Source organism: Ylistrum balloti, unplaced genomic scaffold (assembly GCF_031769215.1).
Source record: "Ylistrum balloti isolate Yb309-2 unplaced genomic scaffold, AGI_CSIRO_Ybal_v1 Utg369858, whole genome shotgun sequence".
Lineage (NCBI taxonomy): Eukaryota > Metazoa > Mollusca > Bivalvia > Pectinida > Pectinidae > Ylistrum > Ylistrum balloti.
Window position 1 is genome coordinate 115,376 of NW_026782007.1, and position 22,097 is coordinate 137,472.

The following is a 22,097-nucleotide window of genomic DNA, read 5'->3' on the forward strand; positions in this document are numbered from 1 at the left end:
TCTATCTTAATTCAGTTTCTCGTTTGTCTCAGTTTTCAGGTTGTCTTAAAAACCATAAAAACGCTTCTACGAAATGGATATTCTATATCTGCAAGGATATTTGAATAAGGGAAATCCAATGTTGTAGAAAAATGTATAATTATTTATTTCATCATGTAACAACTCAGACAAAATGGATAATTTTACATCTCTCACTCCATTGTTTTATATATACATACTTATATATGCTTTGATGTAAAATTCAAAATGGTTAAAAAGTCGCCAATGTGAATCGGAAATGTAATATAGTACAGCAGTTAACAGTTATGATCATCGATCATTCGAATGAAAGTGAAATTATCTTAAACGTTTAACCCTTTAAATCTTTAATATGCTTGTAACAAACAATGCTACAGATTTCACATATTTAATATACTGCTATATATAAGGAAATTAGCCTTTCTGTATACGTTACTTATATTACCTGTTACATGCGTAAAGCCAGTGATCACAATTAAAACGTTTTTATATTATTTTTACGTTATATCTTGTCGTTGTATGATGTCAAAAAGAAACGTTTTATACCATGAAAAATAAAAAAAAAGATCACGAGGTAGAAAATTTAAGAATATTTCTAAATATCATTTAATATAAGCTTTCTTCGTGATGTTAAATAGGTTGTTAGGTCAAAGACTGATTTACGACAAACACTTAATTCAACATTAACACATATTAAGCTCACGCGTAAATGTCCTATACTACAAATTTAATGAAAATATCGATGAGTAAAATACAGCAAATCTATTAATAGTCTGTTGTTGGAATATGATTAGTTAAGTTGGAGATATCACAACATACAAAATATCACAAAAAGTGCATGACGAACAAAGGTTTCGTATTATCACTTGCCTCTTCTGTAGGACGACGTTTGGGTTTCAAGGGCAAGAAAAAATTGCCTCTTCTTTTCTTTTCAATTGCCATGATGACCCTTATATATAATCAAGCTTCTGCTAACTTAACAAATCCGAAGAAGGAGGCATTTCCCCGAAAGTCAGCTTTCACATTTGTATCTTCTGTATGCTTCAAAAATACACTATCACCACTGTCTAGTTTAAACACACCAACAGATGAACATGTGATATACTTTTTCATCTGTCGCACGTGTAAATCATGTCGGACTTCCTGTTCGTGTTGAAAGTCCATCATACATTTCGTCAAAACTTTCTCCTCATTACCTTTGTGATGAACCTGAATAACCAGAAAGCCTTGGTCTGGTTCTCCCATAAGTGTTACCTGTGGTTCCACAAAAAAGAATACTGTTATTGCCAGAAAATAAGGAGTTATCTCCCTTCATAGATCAACATGATGCAGTGAAATAACGAAATGCTATAATCAAATACACCAGTCAAGTGTTTCAATTTAAGAATATAAGAAATTCCATCCAATATGTCGGTTGGTTTCTCGATAAATACTATCACTTTAAAAGAATTGTTAACATATATTCGAGATTCATCCAATTTGTAAATTGGTTCTCGAAAACCTGAAATAACTTTTGAAGACAGGTAAGCATTTATTTTGATACATATGTTTTTTTCAGCCATGTTTCATGGTTATATCTTAGTTACAAAACAGATCTTACCTGAGCATACACCATGTATATTCCACTGTCAGCAATAACGACAGATCCGCTGTTGAAATCTAGTCGAAATTTTTCCTTCAGGAACTCTTTCTGATATGCCCATTCAGAATACTGCCATTTGTGGAATCTCCCTGCAAAAGCCTCTGTAAGTTAATCAGTGCAAGCATGAACAATAACATGTTGGCAATAAATATTCAGAATTTACATAACAGGATATGGGCATAATCATCTTAATCATCTTATTTATTCTTATTGTTGGCAAATCACAAACTTGACCATATATGTTGAAGTTGGTTTATCTCTAAACATAACAAAATAATGTTTTCATCTTTTAGCTAAAATCTTCTAAACTTACATTCAAAATAGGATCATTTTAAAAATGCTGATTATATTTTTATCGAAATAAAAATTATATAAGTCATGTTGCATATTCTATTTGCTTTCCGTGAATATCAAAATGGATAGATACTTTTAAATAGATGCATGGAGATGAAGCAATGTGTCGACTTAAAGATTGGACATGAAGCTGTGAATACTGTAGCTAAAACGCACACATAGAAGTAACGGTGACAACAATTGATATAGAGAGTGTTACCATGACACCACAAGCAGTACATTAAGATATTGCAGAATATTTATTTGAATGCTTTAGAGCGCTTTGTCTATTAAGCAAAGCAACTTAATTGCACGTTGATAGATTTGTGGTGAAGACATTGGATGGAACAAATTAAAATAACGTCACATTATGTGGTAGTGTTATTCGCTTGGAAACATTAGCGACATATTTTTGACATAGTGATAGCCTAAGAGAGAAAAATATCCCGAGAATATCGATGGAATATAATTTCATTTCATATTTTACCGAAAAAAAGAGAGATTTTCTTCTTCAAGCATTGACAGGATTATGCTCAGTGACTGTTTGGAAAATAATGATCGGAATACTGATTAATCCTAGAGGGTAAAGTTTGATAACGTATTTGCATTGAAATGTGTTCAAATGTAATATCCACTTGTGTATCATTGCGCTATATATGGACAAGAATTACACATTCCATGATTTTTAATGTGTAACGCTTTAAATATCATTTTTGTAACACTTTCCAAATATAGTATACTCCTTTAAATGAACATGTAATCTGCACTGAATGTCATAAGAAACAAGCATGGGAATGCATGTAAAACACTATCAGGTCTTCATAAGTTAGTGGACAGTTTATCACATGTAATCAATACTAATTTGCTGCGTGATGTAGTTAGTTTCAACATTATGCTATTTACTGTATCTAACCTCTAAATTGGTTTTGAAAGGTGTTGTTAACTAGCGTGTCTTTTATACAGTCTTCAAGATTGCAGATAGTAGACACGCTTTGATTCATTCGAATAGTGGCATATATATAATTAACTTATGCAATATGTAAAATTTACGACATTTCTTGATATATCGAGCTAGTGCACATCTCAATCGTATATTTTTTGCTCTGTCAAATTTGGTTTTCCTCATCCACCTCCCAAGTACCAACATTTTGCCCATAGCATCACTGATGAGCACAAGAAAGTCGAAACAGCTGCATGTGTGCATTTTGATTCATCATTTCGCTCTACCGTATCTAATTCTATATTCTATAGGAAGGTGTTATCCGTTTGCGTGCCTCATCTATAGTTTAGGTATATTATTTAGATTGATGATATGAGAACGTATGCTGACTACATTTATCATTCCTCTTACTGTACGCTATATGAAAAAGCGAATTCGATATATAATATAGGTTTTATAATGAGTCTTTAATATTACTTTAACTTTTCTATATATATTTATGAGATATTTTAACAGAAATTACCGTTAGATGGTTCCTCGTTATCATCCGCCTTAAAATGCATGAATGCCAATCCTTTCGCCTAAAAGAATAAAGCAGCATACATAAGACAGAGGGTTATTACTAAGCGTAGTATAATAAATTACTTAGTTTCGAATTATAAGATCATTCAAATTGAATTTATCATATTGAAAATATCTTGAAGATACCATGATTACTCTCTGAAGACCCGGCTTTTAAGGAGAGTCATATTTTTTATGTTTGCTTATTTTCTAGTTTTTACGGCATGTGAACAACTCAAACACATATTTGAAGCAGTTGCGATGGGCTTAATGTCTTTTTGCTTCGAAATATCCCTCAAACAATACCGAAAAGTGTTTAAAAAGTATTTTAGTATATCTTTCCGTTTGTCTTTTTGGGAAATGGATCATCGTTGAAGATGCAGCTTTGAAAATGGTGGGTATGATTTAATAAAAAAATGTTATTGTTTTCGTAAAACTCAGTCTAGTTCAATTTACCGTTATCCTGTAGCGCATGAATGATAAAGCAGAATGTGAGGAAGTTGTTTTTGTTGCAGTCATAGAACAATGTATACTTTCCCCTTTCTATTGTCAAAATCATTTCATCCGAGGTGTTGGTAATTGACTTTATTGCAGTAGACCGAAGCAATTCATGCTTTCCCATGCTGTTGCCAAAAGCACTGGATTCGAGGGTGATGATAATTGATCTTATTGCAGTAGGCCGGAAATAGCAGATAATTGCTGTAGTATCAAATTCTGCTGATTTTTTTTGTCTAAATGCCAGCAGGGCGGCTTGTTGGTAGTCTATTATATATAAAAACCGCAATGTTTTTGGACATTTTTATGTGAAGAGTTGTGCAGTTTTGAGGTTTAATATGTCTTTATCAAGGTCTAACGGCGTTATAAATGAAGGATTAAAACAATTACTATAGCATCACGTAAGCAAGCAAGTATGCACACTGGTTATGTGCCATCAATACCTGTTTTCCTACATCACACTTCCTGTTTTGTAGAGAGATTGCTTTATCAAAGAAAATATGTATAAAAGAACAAATGCACAATAAATCTACTTATATAATATATCCCATAAAGCTTCGTTTTCTGCAATATCGGACTTACTTCAAATTGATTAAGGGTTTGTGATTATTATTTCTAAAAATCCATTGTTGGTGAATTTAAATAAACTGGGAAAATGTCTTTATCGATTAAGGAGAACAGGAAGTGTGACACTGTGCACAATTATGTTAACATTTATAGCAAGGCTTGTCAACTAAATATACATAACATGGGTTTTCAAACAGACCATTACCCCGAGGTCGGTGTTCGTTACCATCACCTTCAAAATGCACGGATAGCAGGGATCGCTAAAACAAATTGTAATTCTATTGTACGAAAATGTATTTATAATGACGTATTGAAAATCCACTTCAACAAATCAAAAACAGCAAAAAAGATTTGGAACATTTTTAAATCAAGCCAAATTTTATATATTATAATTCGTTAAGTCTCTATTAGTATCATGTCTCTCTACCTCAAAACAAACCAGCCTTATGAATCAATTTCGCAAGTCTAGTCAATGAACTAGCCTACCTGTCTGTTGTGACCATCTATTATTAGAACAAGTCAAACTTTGTTTTTGAAAACACTTGGTTATTGCGATCACATTACCCTAACATTATACAGCGACCACCTCACGTTTACCCAAATCAATCCCCATATATCATATGTATACCAAAATCATATGTTGAAATCTAAAGCCGCATTATTTTCAAGACATGCCAGTCTAACTATGTTCCGCCTCTTTTATGCACCTATTAGACTTAAACATAATTCTACAAATTGAAAATACGAACTGCTCATTGTTTTCTTGATGGATACCTATCTCATAGCAGCTTGCATCTAAGTGTCATTGATTCAAAAGTTGACACTAAATATAGACAAGGTTGACTTGTATAAGTAAACAAAAATATTTTCACAATATCACCATGTTACACAGACAAAAAAAGCAAATATCCTGATAAACAAGTGTTGCTTTACCCTCAGGGTAGTGCTCATTACCACCCCCTTCCAATTCCAAAGGAATGTTAAAACAGTCAAAACCGCCCATATACGCGACAACATGTGCTTGTACAAATGTTTTCAACTTAAATAAAATATATAAATATCTACCTCAGCACGTTTAACATTTTAATTATTCAATTTTATATATATTACTATTCGGTGTTTAAAGCTAAATTGAAGGCACGTAATATGTTGGGAATTTCAACCTTAAATGCATACGTCTAAAATGTTTGATGGTCATATTGTCTATAAGTGTCTATATGTTATAATAATGAAACAACTATTGAACCAATACAGTGTATTCCCTTTGTCATAGGCGAATATTTTCGAGTTTGTCATGAAAGATGATGAAGTGATAAATAGTATCAAACGGCGTCATTGAAGCATGTAATATAAATGACGTTCGCAACTTATGCAATGATATGACGTCATCATCAAGAAATTCAACATGTTGTTATGAAATGGTGATTTCTTGTGGAAGATACTCCTATCAAAGCATTACAAAAGATGCATCTTGATGAAAAATATTCGGAAGTTTTACGGTCGCGAAATATTCGGCTTCTTTGTGTGATATGAAGCAGGACGTGTTTGATGCTTGTTAGTTTGCCTGTTGGTTCCGTTGTTGTATACCTTGTTCTAATTTGAGAGCATGGCATTACTTACTCGGATTGGCCAAAATTTATATGGTGGATGTCATCGGTAAACTCTGCCGAACACCTGGTCTTATTCGCCTTATGTTATTTCAGGAGTATCCGTGTAAATATTTTTGTTCATATTTTGCACTAGTGTTATTAAATTTGAAATTTGTATCATGATAATAGAGACACGTTAATATGTTATTTTTGAATGTATATCATGGTAATATTAATAGGGTAATTAGTTAATGATTTTCATAAGCAATATCATGAAATATGTTTATTTTCTTTCGAAACACCTTCGAAATAGTTTTACAAATGATAAAGATATTTTTCTGCAGATGATAGACACTCTTTATAAAACAGAGTAGAGTAAGTATACCAATAACACCCATAGATAGTTTACTCCAAAGTGACCGTTTATAATAAACCACCTAACAGTGTAATTATGTTACACTTCTCTTTTAGTTCTTTAGTTCATACTTATAATAGCGGATTTCGATTTTCGTCTTTTAAGACTTATGCAGTTTCATGAGGAAGGCAAAAATAAAAGAAACACCTGTACTGTTATAAGTTAAGGTTAATTTGAGTTATTTGCCAAATATAAATGTTTCATTAACTTCATTGAATGTGTGTCTTCTGATGCTATAGAAAATCACGTCGGTACCGAAATCCACGACCACATATTTCTGTAGACAAAAAGTGAAATTCATACCATTAAACTCTTCATATACCTACGGAAATAGATCTATGATGAGTAATAACTGTTTTTTTTTTTTATTTTGAACATATGTTTTTCTAGTATTACTGAAAGCAATAGAAGCATTTTTAACTACTTGGAAATTACATGCAATTCTTCCTGGTAGTAAGAACATAGGATAGATTTATATTTTATTGTGTTAATTAGAATGTCTATGAATCGGCGAGGATGTACTTCAACAGCTACCCTTCCAAATGATTTCTACCACACTTTGGATATTGTGAAATGTGATTTGAGTCCTGTCATACATAGAGTTTCCATGGCAATGTTCGGATTAGCCACATGCCAGGTGGCCGTTGAGTATCATTACGATTTGAGGAATTCCCTCGGCTTTGTAAACCATAATTTCCATTTTAGCAACAGTTTTATGCTTTAAAGCTTTCTTATTATAGCACGTTATCAATGTTAGTACATGTACGCCATGATGAAGCTGTCTATCTATATACTATTTATTTAACAACATACCGAAAATGTCATTAATACAAAGATATTTTAGTGTTGTTTACCTTGATTATATTTTTGAAGTTTTTGTAACCTGACCTTTACTGACCTGGTGTTTATTGACGATTTTAATGACAACAAATTTGAAAAATTGATAATCAATAGTTGACATGGTATGTTTTCATTTTGCTAATCATTTTTTTCATTATTGCGTGCTGACATTAAGAACCTATCGCTACACGTTTGTGTATATTTACCCTGAACTAATAATGAGTCATGATATAGGACCAGGAAGTTTCATTGATTGGTTCTTGACTGAACCAATCAGCTATCTATCACGGTAAGATTGTTATGTCTCTATGTTAGGATTGTATTGATAAGTACTAAACAGAGCGTATCTGACTCTATGTATAGACCAATGTAACCAGCTCAAGGCCGTATCAGTATGATAGTTGTTGTGTTTGATATTAATAGCTATATGCAAGTATAACTGATAGATAACAATGTGCAAGAGTTTTTACCACGGCTTACACTTATAGCTTTGCCGATTGAGTACACTAAGGCAATCGACATTCTATATTTTCAATACAAGTCATGAACCGGCATATTTTTAAAAAAAAAAAAAATCAGTTTCGAAGACATTGAATTGAAAATGGAGCTTATCATAAATGTAACCATACTCTCAAATTTAAGTACAGCTTTGGTAACACACAAAGAATCATATGCATATCGTGCATACATCGTCAACAAATCTTCCGCACACTCGCACTTTACAGTATCTAGCGCACAACTGAGCAATAAGATTGCACATTTTGTGCGGTATGCTAAAAATGGTTGATTAATATTACATATTGAATATTAAACGGAAAAATCGTGTAGTATTGACTAAATAGCGATCACTAGTGTATTAGACTTGGAATTGGATTATAAATGTTATTTTCAATTCAACAGTTTTCAAAATGCCATCGAACTAGTGTTAGTTAGTTTCTGTAGAGTATAGTGTTACACCTTAGAGAGTGGTGAGTGGTGTGCCGCGGCCAACAAAATAATCTGCACACGGGTATACACGTGACTGGTCCAGATCAGTACTGGTTAAGTCTGTCTCGTAACAAACACAACACTTAATATTTATCTAAGAATAGATTTCTTTCTTTACAAAATGATGTGAAAATGACAGTTGTACGGAAGAAATGAAAACCATCTTTCGTTTCTGATGTCATGAAATTTGAGATTACTCATTGCTGAGACAAAAAGAGAGACTTCTAATTAAACTTTACATATATAATGTATATATAATGAGTGTTTGTACAATAAGAATGGTCACGTGTGGCACTTTGTAAACAAAACATTCTAAAATACGAGTGTATATAGCTATATAGTCTGTATGTGATAGATGTACATGTGCCTTACCTATACATCTATGACTTGATTACTAATATATGTAGCTATACTCTTATATATTACGAAAATAAATAATCTCTATTCCACTCATATCTATTAGTCATTTCTAAATTTATATCAATCACGATAAAATCGAATATCTGTGCGATAGAATCGAGCAATGTGCTCACAAATGTGAGATAGCTAGTTTCGTTCAGTTTTTCAATTGTGCACACATCGTGCGGACACCTGGTAACGTGGTTTGATCCCAAAACTGCACTTAAGTCCACTTCACTAAAAGTGTCATGTAAAAACAGTGAGTGATTGATGGATCACAATATTAATGCAATGTTCAGGAAAATCAATAGAATAAAGAAATACAACATAAACTCTGCAAGTCAAACCTATATCATGATTACAGAAACAGCACAGGAAAGGATGAGCAACAAATTCGCATGACTACATAACACAGAAAGGCAATATGAATTCAAGACACAACAGAACAAAAACAACAGGAACAAGAATGTCTTGATTCAAACTCCATGTGTCAGGGAAATATAGCAACTGGAAACAAGACATCTGACTTCGAATATCATATAATAATAAAACCATTATACCAGCATTATAAATGATGACACAGCGTGCATCATGGTAAAATTGTGAGTGTCTTTGTCCTTTTAACGGTTATTTTCCAATACGTTGTATAACTTACGGAAATAGATGCAATTGAATTGAATCCGACATGTTAATATTACAGGCTGGGGACTCATTGGGAAGTTATTTCTAGAAATGGACTATTCACAGTTATAGGAAAATCGAAGTTATCATGCTTATCAAACAGCTTGGTGAATAAATGGAACATATATTGTTTTCCTTTATGAAAATGTCATCAGATTCTAAGATTATGTTGGAGTTTTTTTAAATACAATTTTGCTATATAAAACTGAAAGAGTGTCGTAGACGGAAAATATAGGATCAGGATTGTTCAGGAACCATCAACATTTTTGTAATCAGATTACAAAGGTTGCTTGAACTTAAAATACGTTAATTCTTTACAAGGATTTAAATAAACTTTCAAACAATGGAGAATGTCTGTTTATAATGTACCAAATTCAGGTTATCCTATCGTCATCATTGTTGTTTTATGCAGGTTTAATATGATGTTTTTTTTTTTTCCATATTCATCAAACAGCTATATCAGAACTGAGGAAAACTAGCATGTATCCTGCGTATGTTTTTATATGTATTTATCAGGTAAGGATACCTATATGAATGTATTTGTTATGTTTATCCAGTTGTGAGTTTATATACAATGTCTTAAATCAAGCAACTGATGTCGTGTTAATGAAGTATTGATATGTGAATGATTTTATTGTGACCGTGAACTACAGCGTAAATGTAACATTTTATTTACAGATATACCAACCTTTATAAAGCAATGATTACGTATAATCGCAATATTGGTTCTTTTATTTGCAGAAAACATATTCAGTTCATGGAATAAAACACTGAAAAATTGAAAAATACTTGCACAAATTTGAGGATATCTGTGTGATACATAAAATAATGTCCGTTGCCAATGTTATAAATATGCCCTCGCAATGCATGTGTCTTTATCAGGATAGATCGGATTGGGAGAGAAAATTATTACGTCAAAATTATCTCGAACAACTACGGTCAACACAACCGATATGATTGGCATATTACCTATTAGATACAAGTAGTGCCAGACTGTCCACGTCACTAAAAAGTACATAATGAAAAGTAGACACTAAGGAGATACTAAACAATGGAGTGATATCGACAACAACACCACATAAACGACCGCGTTACAATAACAACGTAATAACATGTGTAATCCGCCAGGGTACAAAAAAAGAGAAAATATCACGGACAAATCAAGAATTTCCAAAACCATCGAGACACTTTAAATCTTTAGAAAAAGGCATCAAAATATCGGAAACGGATCAATTGCACAGTACAAACAGATTAAAAGTATGCATTAAAATGCTAGTTACCTTGTAAGAATAAAGATTGAAGCTGGATTAAGAATTTGATAAAACGCAGTATAACTATAAATTCATAAATTTGTAAACATTTCATTTTTGTACATTCACGTTACTTTTGAGTGTTGGCAAAGGTTTAACATATTATCAAAACTGCTTGCATGATGTTAAACTAATATTATGTTAAACGAAATATTGTCTATTGACTGTCATAAATATAGTTTTTTTAAGATATATGTATATAAAAAAAAATCTAAATTTTTATTTGATATACATACAAAACCATGAAATGTCATTCAAGTCCTTATCAAATTATAGTACTAAGTTCATATAAATACTTACAAGTAAGTACTGCTACGTATGTATAAAAAGTATATTTAATAACACATTTCCCCTTAGACGTGCTGTCAAGTGGGCTTTATTGACACCCTGCCAGATACGGTTAAGTGATTTGTATGGTAATAGTTGAAATAAAAACGCCCTTATCTCTCTATATATAAATGTGGGGGGATGGGGTGAGAGCGTGTGTGTGTGTGTGTGTGTGTGTGTGTGTGTGTGTGTGTGTGTGCGGGTGTGTGGTGGTGGTGGTGGTGGTGTGTGTGTATGTGTGTTGGGGGGGTATGTGTGCTCTCATAACGACCTCTATGTTTTGACCTGTATTGATGTAAAATAATCGGTTTCATGTGTAATACCTTATTCCACACTAGAAATAGATTTGGTAATGCTGAGTAAAGAAACAGAATAATAGTTACCAGAAAGAAAGAAAATCACATGTAATTATAAATAGTACAGACTTAGTTTATATAGCCGCCTTAAGAAATTAACATACGCATAAATGCATGCGATTAAATGGTTAAAAAACAAATTCTTACAGCTGTCATGAGTGAAAATGATTATCATTCACAACTGAAACAAGAAGACTTTTTATTATAAGGTTACGTTCAACAATAGGCAGTGAAAATGGGTTCGCACATCTATAACTCATACACTTTAAGGAAAAAATACAGGTTTTCAAGAATCACTTTTGAACCGCGATAAGTGGAACATATTGTAAACGATATATGCAGAATTTTGTCGACCTTTATCAGAAAATGATATCTCAAGCATCGTGTAGTCTCCTATATATATACACGAGGTCACGGAATATGCTGACTTGAACTTAATAAGACTTGTTTATTGTTAACCTTGATCACCGGATTAAGACAATGATCATGAATGCGCGATTGTTGTTATTGAACTATCAAGTCATGATATTACCCATAAAAAAGTATCAACTTAAAAATTGTAACAAAGTATTAAGTATGGTACCAATCTTTATATGATGATGTAAAACGAAATAGTTTGGTTTTCCTTTTTGTAATATGTTTAGATAAAGAATTTTAAAATGTGTTTCTGTATTTAGATTAAAGATTGCGTTCTACCTTTTCCATAGCTTTTGCTACGGCTTGCTTCACTGTTTTCCCTAAGGCCTTGTGGACAGTAGTATTCACCAGTCTTACCAAAGCTTGTCCTGTCCGCTTCTTCTTACTCTTTCGTTCAAGTCTCTTCCGACACTTTTGTTTCTTCTTTGCATGTTTGCAAATGTCAACTGATCTTTTGACGATGTTCATTTTACTTGGAACGTTTACTCGTGATTCTTTCAAAGCATCGTCTGTACTTTCATGACTTCCCTTTGAAAAGAAAATCATCAGGAGTACAACAAAGCATACAAGTATCAATTTGTTTTCGAAGTTTACCATATTGAAATTTATTTAAATCAACTATTGCAGATGCCATTGGAATTACCTCCCTTGGTATTTCTATATTTATTCCGAAAAGTCTGTTTATGTGCATATAGAAATGGAAACCATATGTTTTATTAAGAGACAATTGGATGACCTTACCAAGTTTTGACGATGGATATTGCGATCACGCTCTCTCATTAAATGTGAAAGTTTTGTGACTGTGTACTTTTTCTGAAGTCTGTAAAGTTTCTGTTCAAGGTTGAAAAATCTAGAATCAAAACTATCCTTTGTCATTGCGCATGTGTGGTTATTGTACCCAATGGTGACCCAACACATTGTAACGATGACAACGCACGCACAACACGAAATGATAATTTGAATCCTGCACCTGTACTCGCATTTTGCACAACAGTTACAATTGTCTGAAGGCGGCTGCACGTTGACTTCCTGTCGGCTGTGTCCACCATTGCCCTTTGACAAGGAGCTACACAATAGACGTGCTTTGCTGATATCAGTGTTGCCAGACTGCATTTCCATTTTGGAAACAGTTGTCACATGTCTTTGCAAAATCGAGGGATTCCCCTCCCGACGTCCTGAAGTCGCTTGACGAACACCTACAAATTACACAAACACGTACACAGCGAGATACACATACCGCTGACATACAAAATGTATTAAATAATTCAGTGAACTAGACATACAACAAGGACAGGGGAAATTTTATTTATAGCCAGATTGTCAGAAAGGGTAGATACGAGCAGACTTTAGTTTATTATTATAATCAGTTAAGACGAAGTCGGCCTTATGTTAACGCTTATAACTGGAACATGAACGATAAACCTTAAATTGAAAGAAAATGCTGCTCTGTCGATTCTGGGAAATGATGTGTCCTACATTAGACTTCCAGAAAGTATCTATAAATGTATGTCAATTACCTGGAAAAGGGGCGGTCATTAGTTTTGATGGAAGGCTGTCAGACTATATTTGGTTAAGTAGTCATGATATTTCTCGGTAAACTATTAAAGCAAGCGTTTAGAAAGTGCCTGTGAAATGTTTATCAGTTACAGGCCTTAAAAATTGTACATAAAAATGTACATATTACAGCATATCACCTTAGGCAAACATGAGTGGTCCGAGTATATTCCACATGCATTCGCATTATACGTTGATTTTACATTTTAAACACTATAATATAACTCGAATTTCTGCAAATTCGAAATAGTATGAATTTCACTGAATTAAACAGTCTAACCTGAAGAAGCTTTAACTTTCAATTCGAAATAGCTCCACACTTAAGTGTTGATTAAACATCAATAAGTGGGATATGATATTTATTTACAGTTTGTGTAATCGGCCAAATTATATGTCTCCCAGAGCGAAAAGTACATCTTGCCAGATCCTAGGAGAAAACTATCTGGTCTATTGCACACACTGTGTATTGTTGGTATTGAAAGGTCAGAATTAGTAAAGGATATTTATAAGTTGTGAACAATAAACACAAAGAAGTACTAGTACTGTTTCTGGTGGATTGTTACATAGATTCCATTAAATGACAGGAAATCCTTGACATCGTTCGTGTCGTGATTATCACGGCCTCTTCACGTGTGATCAGCATATCAGGGGGTAGGCCTCCTACTGTGGGTACGTCTGTGAGCCATGTCGGTTTGGATGAACTTTTAGGATCCATTGCATCGGAGTGACCTCCCTTGGCTTCCTTCCTGCAAATATTTGTTCCATAAGTTTAGTTATTCTGGGCATGACTATTAACGTCTTGTCGGCGAATTTTTTATATGGCCATTATCAATCACTAGGATACTAATAAAATATAAAATAAATATAAATGGGACCAAATCTTCCAAATCCAACATTTTAACTGATCTAATAATCTGATAGATTAGTTGAGTGGATGCCAAATAACACGAAGTAGACTTAAGGTCGTCATAAAATATCATTCTGAGGCCTTCATTTTACAACGTTATTGTAAACACATGATTATTTCATAGGTGAACACAGCATTTTGATCGTGTAGAGCAGTACCTTAAAATATCATCCGACTCCTGTGCTGAAGAACATCCTGTCAATTAGAAAAAAAGATGGTTTATCGAAATCAGATTTCAAGGTAAACATCAATATAATGATATTGTTAACTTCTGTCAAAATGAGTGTACTAGGTTTTCAAAATTATTATATCTCCCAATGTGTCTATGTATTTGTTTCAATGCAGCTTTATGTTGTTCAATAAAGATATTAAAGAGCTTGGTAGTTGTTTGCTGTAACTTCATTAAATGCATAAGAATACAAACAAGTGTTCATGTATATTTTTATAGATAATACTCTATAACTGATATTTAGTTTAGACTTGTTTACGTTATGTGTTGGCAAAGTGCCATATCAACCTACCACACTACTGATATTATGACAACGTGACTAACTAGGTACGCTGACTATTTTGCACTGACGACACTGCATACATGTTACATCACTTTGAATAACATTATAGATATACATATTTATTTTCGTTCAAGTGAATTATGTTTATGTGCATCTGCGGCTGGTTAATACATGTCCATATGCATGTACAAATAAAATGTACTTTTAAGAACTTCGAGATTAAACAAGACGAGGAAAACTTTGAGGTTAAATCTGTATTTAAAAGGTGACTTCCAGTGTCCCAGAATGAGTACTACCTTGGGTTAATCCCAGCTAGGAATACAAAGACAGGTCAAAGCAGTGATCTAAATACGTACTCAAACGTTTTTATGAAGGCGAACATGGTTATCGTAGCTGGGTATCTAGGTCAATCTCTTCAGACTAGTGTTCATTATGACTCCAGTAAACCTACCTGTACAAATTTACCTGACGCTATATTTCAATACCTACCACGCTTTGTCGAACTGGGCCCTTGCCAAGCTACAGTTGAAGCCAAACAACTGACGGTGGTCTAATTGCTCTCTGCGCTGGTGTTGACTGGCCATACTCAGGACAAAATCGCTGATTGTCCACCTAAAACTTAATTGTTCCAGTCTTTTATTTGATTTATACGACTGCATTTGGTTAGGATAATATTTCAATAGAAAAAAATATATGATAAATTACAACAAATTAATAAATTGCATTCGCCCTAAAGATTCCGTGCCAAATATGTTTTTTTTCTACAGTTTAATTGGTATTATCAAGTGTGATGATAACCTATAGCGTTACATTACGACACAAGATGAGATAGACATACACTAGGAAGCATTTTAAAAGTTTAACAAGGGCATGCTCTATAGAGAATCAACCATATTTCCCTCGCCCCGTAAATGACCCCATTTTAAACATTACAGATATTGACAGCATGCTTTTTTACGTATGAGCATTTTTTTTTTTATCTTCGTTTTTTTTTTTTTTTTTTCATTTGTTTTTGTTTCCAATGATGTTACAATATACAAATGTAACGATATATGATTTATACTAATCAAAGATTTAAGTAACAATCAATAACTACGTCCACTGCTCTCTTATAAAACACGTATTAAAAACGCTATGGGAATTTCATTCTTGTAGTAAATTCATCATTCAGATAAGAAATTACCCGAGAGTTTGAAAATACGTCCAAAATATATTACACATCAAATCGTAAATAAGTAACGAAACTGATGAGAATCCGTGATCAAAATAGATTTTAACGGTCAAATCTATGCTCGCATTATGCATAATCAACCGTGATAAAATGTTTTAAAAACCTTAAACAAATTACAATTATTCAATAAACTGATTATATAATCTCTTATAAAGTGTGAGATATCTAGATGATTGACCTTAAAATAACAAATTGATGACACTATGTTTTAACTTACCTGGTGTAGACTTGTGTCTTAGAAGCGCAGAATACGAGAGCTTCTTCCACCTATGTTATAAGGAAGTATTTGACAATCTCGGCAATATTTGACCAATCACCTCTGTTGAGAGTGGAAATACCAGATGATAGCATAGTCATTAAATAGTAAATTCTGTAAAACCCCATTCCACTGCTATAAATAGCTTCAAAATTCCAACACGTCTAAATATAGATCCGACTCAACCCTCAGCTTAACATTCATGTCAGATGGTAACAATCTGTTGAGCGACAGGATATTCTTACAATTACACGCAAATGAAGAATATGTGTGCGAAAAGGGTCTTTGGTCTTCATCTCAGCTGACAAGACATCACTTAAGAAAGTATTGTTGAAATCAATTTCTAATATTGGCAATGGCATGGATGAAAAGAATGAAGAAAAGTCCTTATAGAGTTGTCAAATACAACACCATTGATATAAACAGAATTTTATTGGTATCTACAGTCGACATTAGTAATTGGAACAGTTGATACATATAACATATATTTATTTCCAATGGAAAATCCTACTGCAGTATTTTAAATATTAGTTACAACGTGTTAAATGGAGATAAATAACAATAAAAAGATATTATGTAAAACAGTAAAACGTCATTCGAAAGTATTGTTACAGTAAATCGAGACGTACCTATTGTGCTAAAAACATTTTTCATTACAAAAAAATTATCAAATCCCATGATAAATCATCATGGTCATCGGCTTCTTCATAAAATCACAATATACGACACAGTAACTACCTTCATAATGTAACGGAGATCATAATAGTGTAACATCTTTAACACTGCTACAGACACAATGCACTAAAACTAGTGTCTAGACCAAAGGAAAGTAGTCCTACGTTCCATTATCTAACTAGGCTTCCTGCTGTAGGTTTTCTATAATATTATGTATTATGTATCAAGTTCTAGCCAATGTTATATCGAGTTGAACAATATTGATATATTTCATTTTACACCTGTTCAACTAAAATCAGCATGTATTTATACATCAGTTGAAGTTTTGACAAAACAGAAATGAAATGCTGAAATGCTCATGAAAACAATTCTGATATAATTACACTCTTCATATTGAGATAACGACTTGTGAAATCTTGTTCGGTGTATTCATTAAATGCTGTTAGCGAGATCTCTGATATCAGCATCCATCTCAATAACCACATTTGAAGACTTATCCCGAAATGCTGACTCTCGCTATTGATGTGGAAAACATGTAACACAGTGTTGCACAATACATGCACCTATACCTGCACATGTTTGTTAGTTTGATCTTTAAACTAGGAAGTGAATTACTGAGCACACTGAATTTGTGAATTCGTGTCACGTTTGAGATTAATTCAGTTATCAAAATCATACGATAAAGGCGTGAATTGTGGTTTGTTAACTGCTAATCCAGCATAATATTTTCCAAAAAAATATAATTCTATCGCGTTTACTTATTAAACATTCTCAAGAGCTGGGAAGGGTTTTCCCATGGATGGTTTATAACATCTCGAAATTCTTTCAAGTTTCGTTGTTCATCAAAAGGAATTAAAGCTTCTTTGTACAAATGTAACTCTCTCTCTCTCTCTCTCTCTCTCTCTCTCTCTCTCTCTCTCTCTCTCTCTCTCTCTCTCTCTCTCTCTGTAAATTGGTTGATAGTCAATAAAAAGTTCAAGTAGAAACTTCATCATTACGTCACCACATCTGGATAGTACTCTCTGTCTCTCTGTCTCTCTCTGTCTCTGTCTCTCTCTCTCTCTCTCTCTCTCTCTCTCTCTCTCTCTCTCCGTTGCAGTAAATCATGCCAGTCGGAAAAAACCAAAATACGTCTCTCCTTTTGACAAATCAATTTCGGCTTGTACTGACTGTAGGTAAATGCTGATAACGTCATTTGTCCGTAGATACAGAATACGAGTAGACACACAAGTCTGAAGTAAATTATCATAGTGGTTTCCAGTCCAGGAGTTGTTCAGTGGGCGACAGTGAAAAACCGTACTTGGGCGACCAGATAAACGTCTGTCCAGGACAACCGCAAATACGTCTCTACCAGTATTGTCAAGTGACCAAACTGCAGCCTACAACATATAATATCATCTTACATGGAAAATGGCATAAAGTCGCATTATGTTAAACACTCGCAAAGGAATAACCGCATTGACGCGTTGGGAAGCTAACAACCAACAAGATACCTATCACTAGCGACATCATTTCTACTTGACGTCATCTCATTCTTCATATTTCGTACAATTGTGTATAGTGCGTGAAGATATGATTCACATAAAAACTAATATCATTAACTGGAATTATGAAGTTAACGTTTTTATGTTTGGAATTATTTCTACTCATTTAAGCTAAGGATATGCGTTTAGATATGTAAAGTAGAAAAAACCAAATTAACTTAAATATTCATAGTTAATTTTCTTCTTTGTATCATCAATTACCTTTCAATTCAAGTAATTATGTCATGAACGTGACTTAATTGAATGACTTACGTGAAGATAAACAATATAAGTTCCTGATTTGTGAATGTGGTATTTTCCGTCATCTAACTGGGATACCGGAAGTGATGCAACATCCATTCGTTCATCTCTGTTCTTTAGAAATCGAAAAATCTGTGGTACCTTTTCTAATGAATAAAAAAAATAAAATGCCTTTTTTAAGAAACATAGTCAAAGGAATTAAGTAATCAAATATATTCCAGTGTTTCCTTTTTTCTATGTGTTTTGTTTTGGAAAATGAAACAAAACACATTGAAAAATGATAATGAAGTATACCTTTAAACATTACGTTTATTGTTTGATAATTCTAACTATTTACCTGTAGCAGTAAAGCTCCTATTTCTGCACACCTTGCCAGCAAACATTAGTTGACAACTATTACCTGTATGATTAGTATTCAAAAATGTTAATACATTCTGTTAATAAAAACTATCTAATGACTCAATAAATTAAAGAGCGCCTTGAATATTTTTTCTTTTATTCTATTTTATTTATTTAATTAATTAATGTCTTGTTTATTTATTTTCTTTAAAAAACGACAAGCAGGTTCATAGGACTTTTCTATACTGATTGAGAATAGTGGATAACGGAGAAAGTTATATTCACGAATACTGTATGTCATCATAGCTGGTAGAGTTATTGGTAGTTCAACGGTATATCAACACAAAATTATCTACCTTTGAATCCCTCAGAAGACACATCTTTCTGGTAATCGCTGATGAAATGGACATGTTCCTGAAAAGCACAATATCGTTTTAATAAGGAAGGTAGTTTTACAACTTTCATATATTTCAAAGAAATATATGTACTGAGCAAATGTCATCAAAAAAGAAACACCTGATCAGAAATGACAGAATACACTGGATCAAAAGAAATACATTTTATAGGGTCTCGTCACCTCAACCAGAAGCAAATTTACAATTTATTTTTGTCGACTGTTCATAACACAAGCTTTACTACAGGAAATGCACCTGTTACTCCTTCAGCCATTTTATTACCCAAGCCTCGTCTTAATAAGTTGATATCAGTTATAGAAAGATTATATAAAGCTCCTCCTTGATCCATATTGTGGTGCACCTTTTAACTTTGCCATCTTTGATATTTACTGCTTTTAGTTTGGTAACATATTTCAATGTAAAATCTTAATGTACCATTAAGTTCACTATGGTCGATTGTTACGTAAAATCAAGATTGACACAAAACTGATGTGGATTGATCAATGTTGTTTGTTATGACTATTTCTGCAATAGGGCTGAATAAATCTTTCTCGGGTTTCATAGGTTGTTCATAAGGAAATATTTGTTACTGATCAAAGGAACAAAATGGAACAGAGGATAGGATATCAGGAGAATAATCTGACAATAAAATGTCATACATCTTTTTTTTTGCATTAATTTTGGTAGGAAGGGATTGAAAGAAATTAATGAGAAAGGAAAGAAATTCCCCCAATGACTTAAATCTTATTCATTACTCTGTAACATATCGATGTTATTTTTTCAAACATGTTTGCTATTGGAATGAATATAATATAAACATACTGTAAGAGGACGGAGTTCTCCCATACTGGTCTGTAGTCCTATAAATAGATAAAGCGACATAAGGTACTAAATAATGTCCATATATAAATTTTCAAAAAGACAACAAACAGATTTAGTCTTCAATTTCAACACAAATGCTTAAATACTGAGTATTTGTACTTTTAAGAACTAATCATCATATACAACATATTTCTAGTACCGATAATGCTTTCCTCGTATCGATCAATTTTCATCCTCACCAGGACATAGAGTAAGTTAATGTTAAGCGGAGCTCCACTTGCAATAGATTGGCTTTTACTGAATTCCCTTGTGTTTATCAGTTAAATAGAAGTAATGTTTTCACATGATATGTATTATGTTTTCTCCCATGTGCTGGAGTGTAAAACAAGTGTTTCAAGTGATTATTTATCAAGCATTATTACATTAATATTTGACAGTTTCGTAATTGACCTTTAGAATGAAATCGACATACTGATCGGTAGGTTGATATCATCAATGTCTGCTGTCTCTCCCTTCTCTCCTTTATCACCTTTTGGTCCTTTTTGTCCTCTTTTTCCCTTCCTGCCTCGCTTACCTTTTTTGCCCTTTCTTCCTTGAGAGCCCTTTTCTCCTTTCAGGCACGAACAATGCTGTTCTGAAATGACGCATATTACAACCAGAAATTTACCGACGGATGTCCGGCATGTCAAAATAGAAAAGTAAATATGCATAAACAGGACCAAGATTCGAACGAAAATTATATATTGAAGTCAAAGGTAAATGATTTCAGTTCGACAATCTTGTAAGGTTTTGTCATTTTGTAAATTTTGTTACCGGCTACAAATGTTTCATTAAAACACAAAAACACATACATGGATTATGAGGTGAAAGTTGTAATTACCATTAGTATTCATTGTTGCCCGTTTCATGCGTGAATGAACCTGGCCAGTCTCACTAATTTCGCTGAATTGCCCATTGTCTAACGATGTTTTCTTGAATGGAAAAGATCAGGTTAAAACCAATATTTATCAAGTGTAATTTGTAACTGATGCTCGTCAATTTGCCTGTAGGTTCATTTGCCGTATACCTTGTTCTCATTTGAGAACGTGACAAGGTTTACACGGCGGGTGTCTTCCATCAAGCAGAAGACGCTTACTCTTTCAGAACAATTGGATTTATTCTCCTAGTACTTTTTCTTAGTTTCTGTGTAAAACTTTCTTTTGTCAATATGTTGCCTTAGATTATAATTTTATTGGCATGTTGGTATTTTCTTGTTGTAACGAAATCATCAACAGTATTATTATTCTAAATCACTTATTACATATATTTACTATAGGAAAACAAACTGACAATGCAAGCAAATATTTACATATAAATGCAGTCAATAAACATATATGTATTACCTTAACAGACGATTTTATAGAGCTGTCTGATATGAAGTCTGGTGTATTTAGTCTTTCTAACTCCTGACGTAGACACTGTACCTCATAATACAGAATTACTGTACACAAACAACTTCCTGTTGAGATAACACATATAAACACGGCTAACCAGGGCACATATACACTTGTCCCGTTGTCCTTTCCTGTGCTCTGTAACCGTTCAAGTTGGCTGTAGTCTCCATTAGCTTTCATTTTAGAATTTCTACTTTCGTTTTGTCTATATAGTATGTGATTTTAACAAAATAGGTAAAAATATGTCAATGATATGCAAATTTGCTCGGGAAAATGGTATCTGTGCCCAGGGTACAATGTGACCTATTTACA

General features: G+C 33.1%; 1 protein-coding gene across 1 annotated transcript; it reads right to left on the reverse strand.

Moving 5' to 3' along the window:
• Positions 1-822: 822 nt before the first annotated feature.
• On the reverse strand, positions 823-12,996 carry LOC132545842 (uncharacterized). Its single transcript, XM_060209512.1, has 5 exons — positions 12,619-12,996; positions 12,157-12,405; positions 4,756-4,816; positions 1,619-1,761; positions 823-1,272 (listed from the first exon to the last, which is right to left on the reverse strand). The coding sequence occupies exons 1-5, from the start codon at positions 12,994-12,996 to the stop codon at positions 979-981; spliced, it is 1,125 nt and encodes a 374-aa protein (XP_060065495.1). The 3' UTR covers positions 823-978.
• Positions 12,997-22,097: the final 9,101 nt, after the last annotated feature.

What these genes read in the sequence shown, in the direction of transcription:
- LOC132545842 (XM_060209512.1), bottom strand. Translation starts at nt 12,996, where the DNA reads ATGGAAATGCAGTCTGGCAACACTGATATCAGCAAAGCACGTCTATTG. An exon ending in ATATCCATCGTCAAAACTTG is followed by an intron (nt 12,406 to 12,618) that starts GTAAGGTCATCC and finishes TTCTTTTCAAAG; the next exon opens with GGAAGTCATGAAAGTACAGA. An exon ending in ACACCGACCTCGGGGTAATG is followed by an intron (nt 1,762 to 4,755) that starts GTCTGTTTGAAA and finishes ATTAACTTACAG; the next exon opens with AGGCTTTTGCAGGGAGATTC.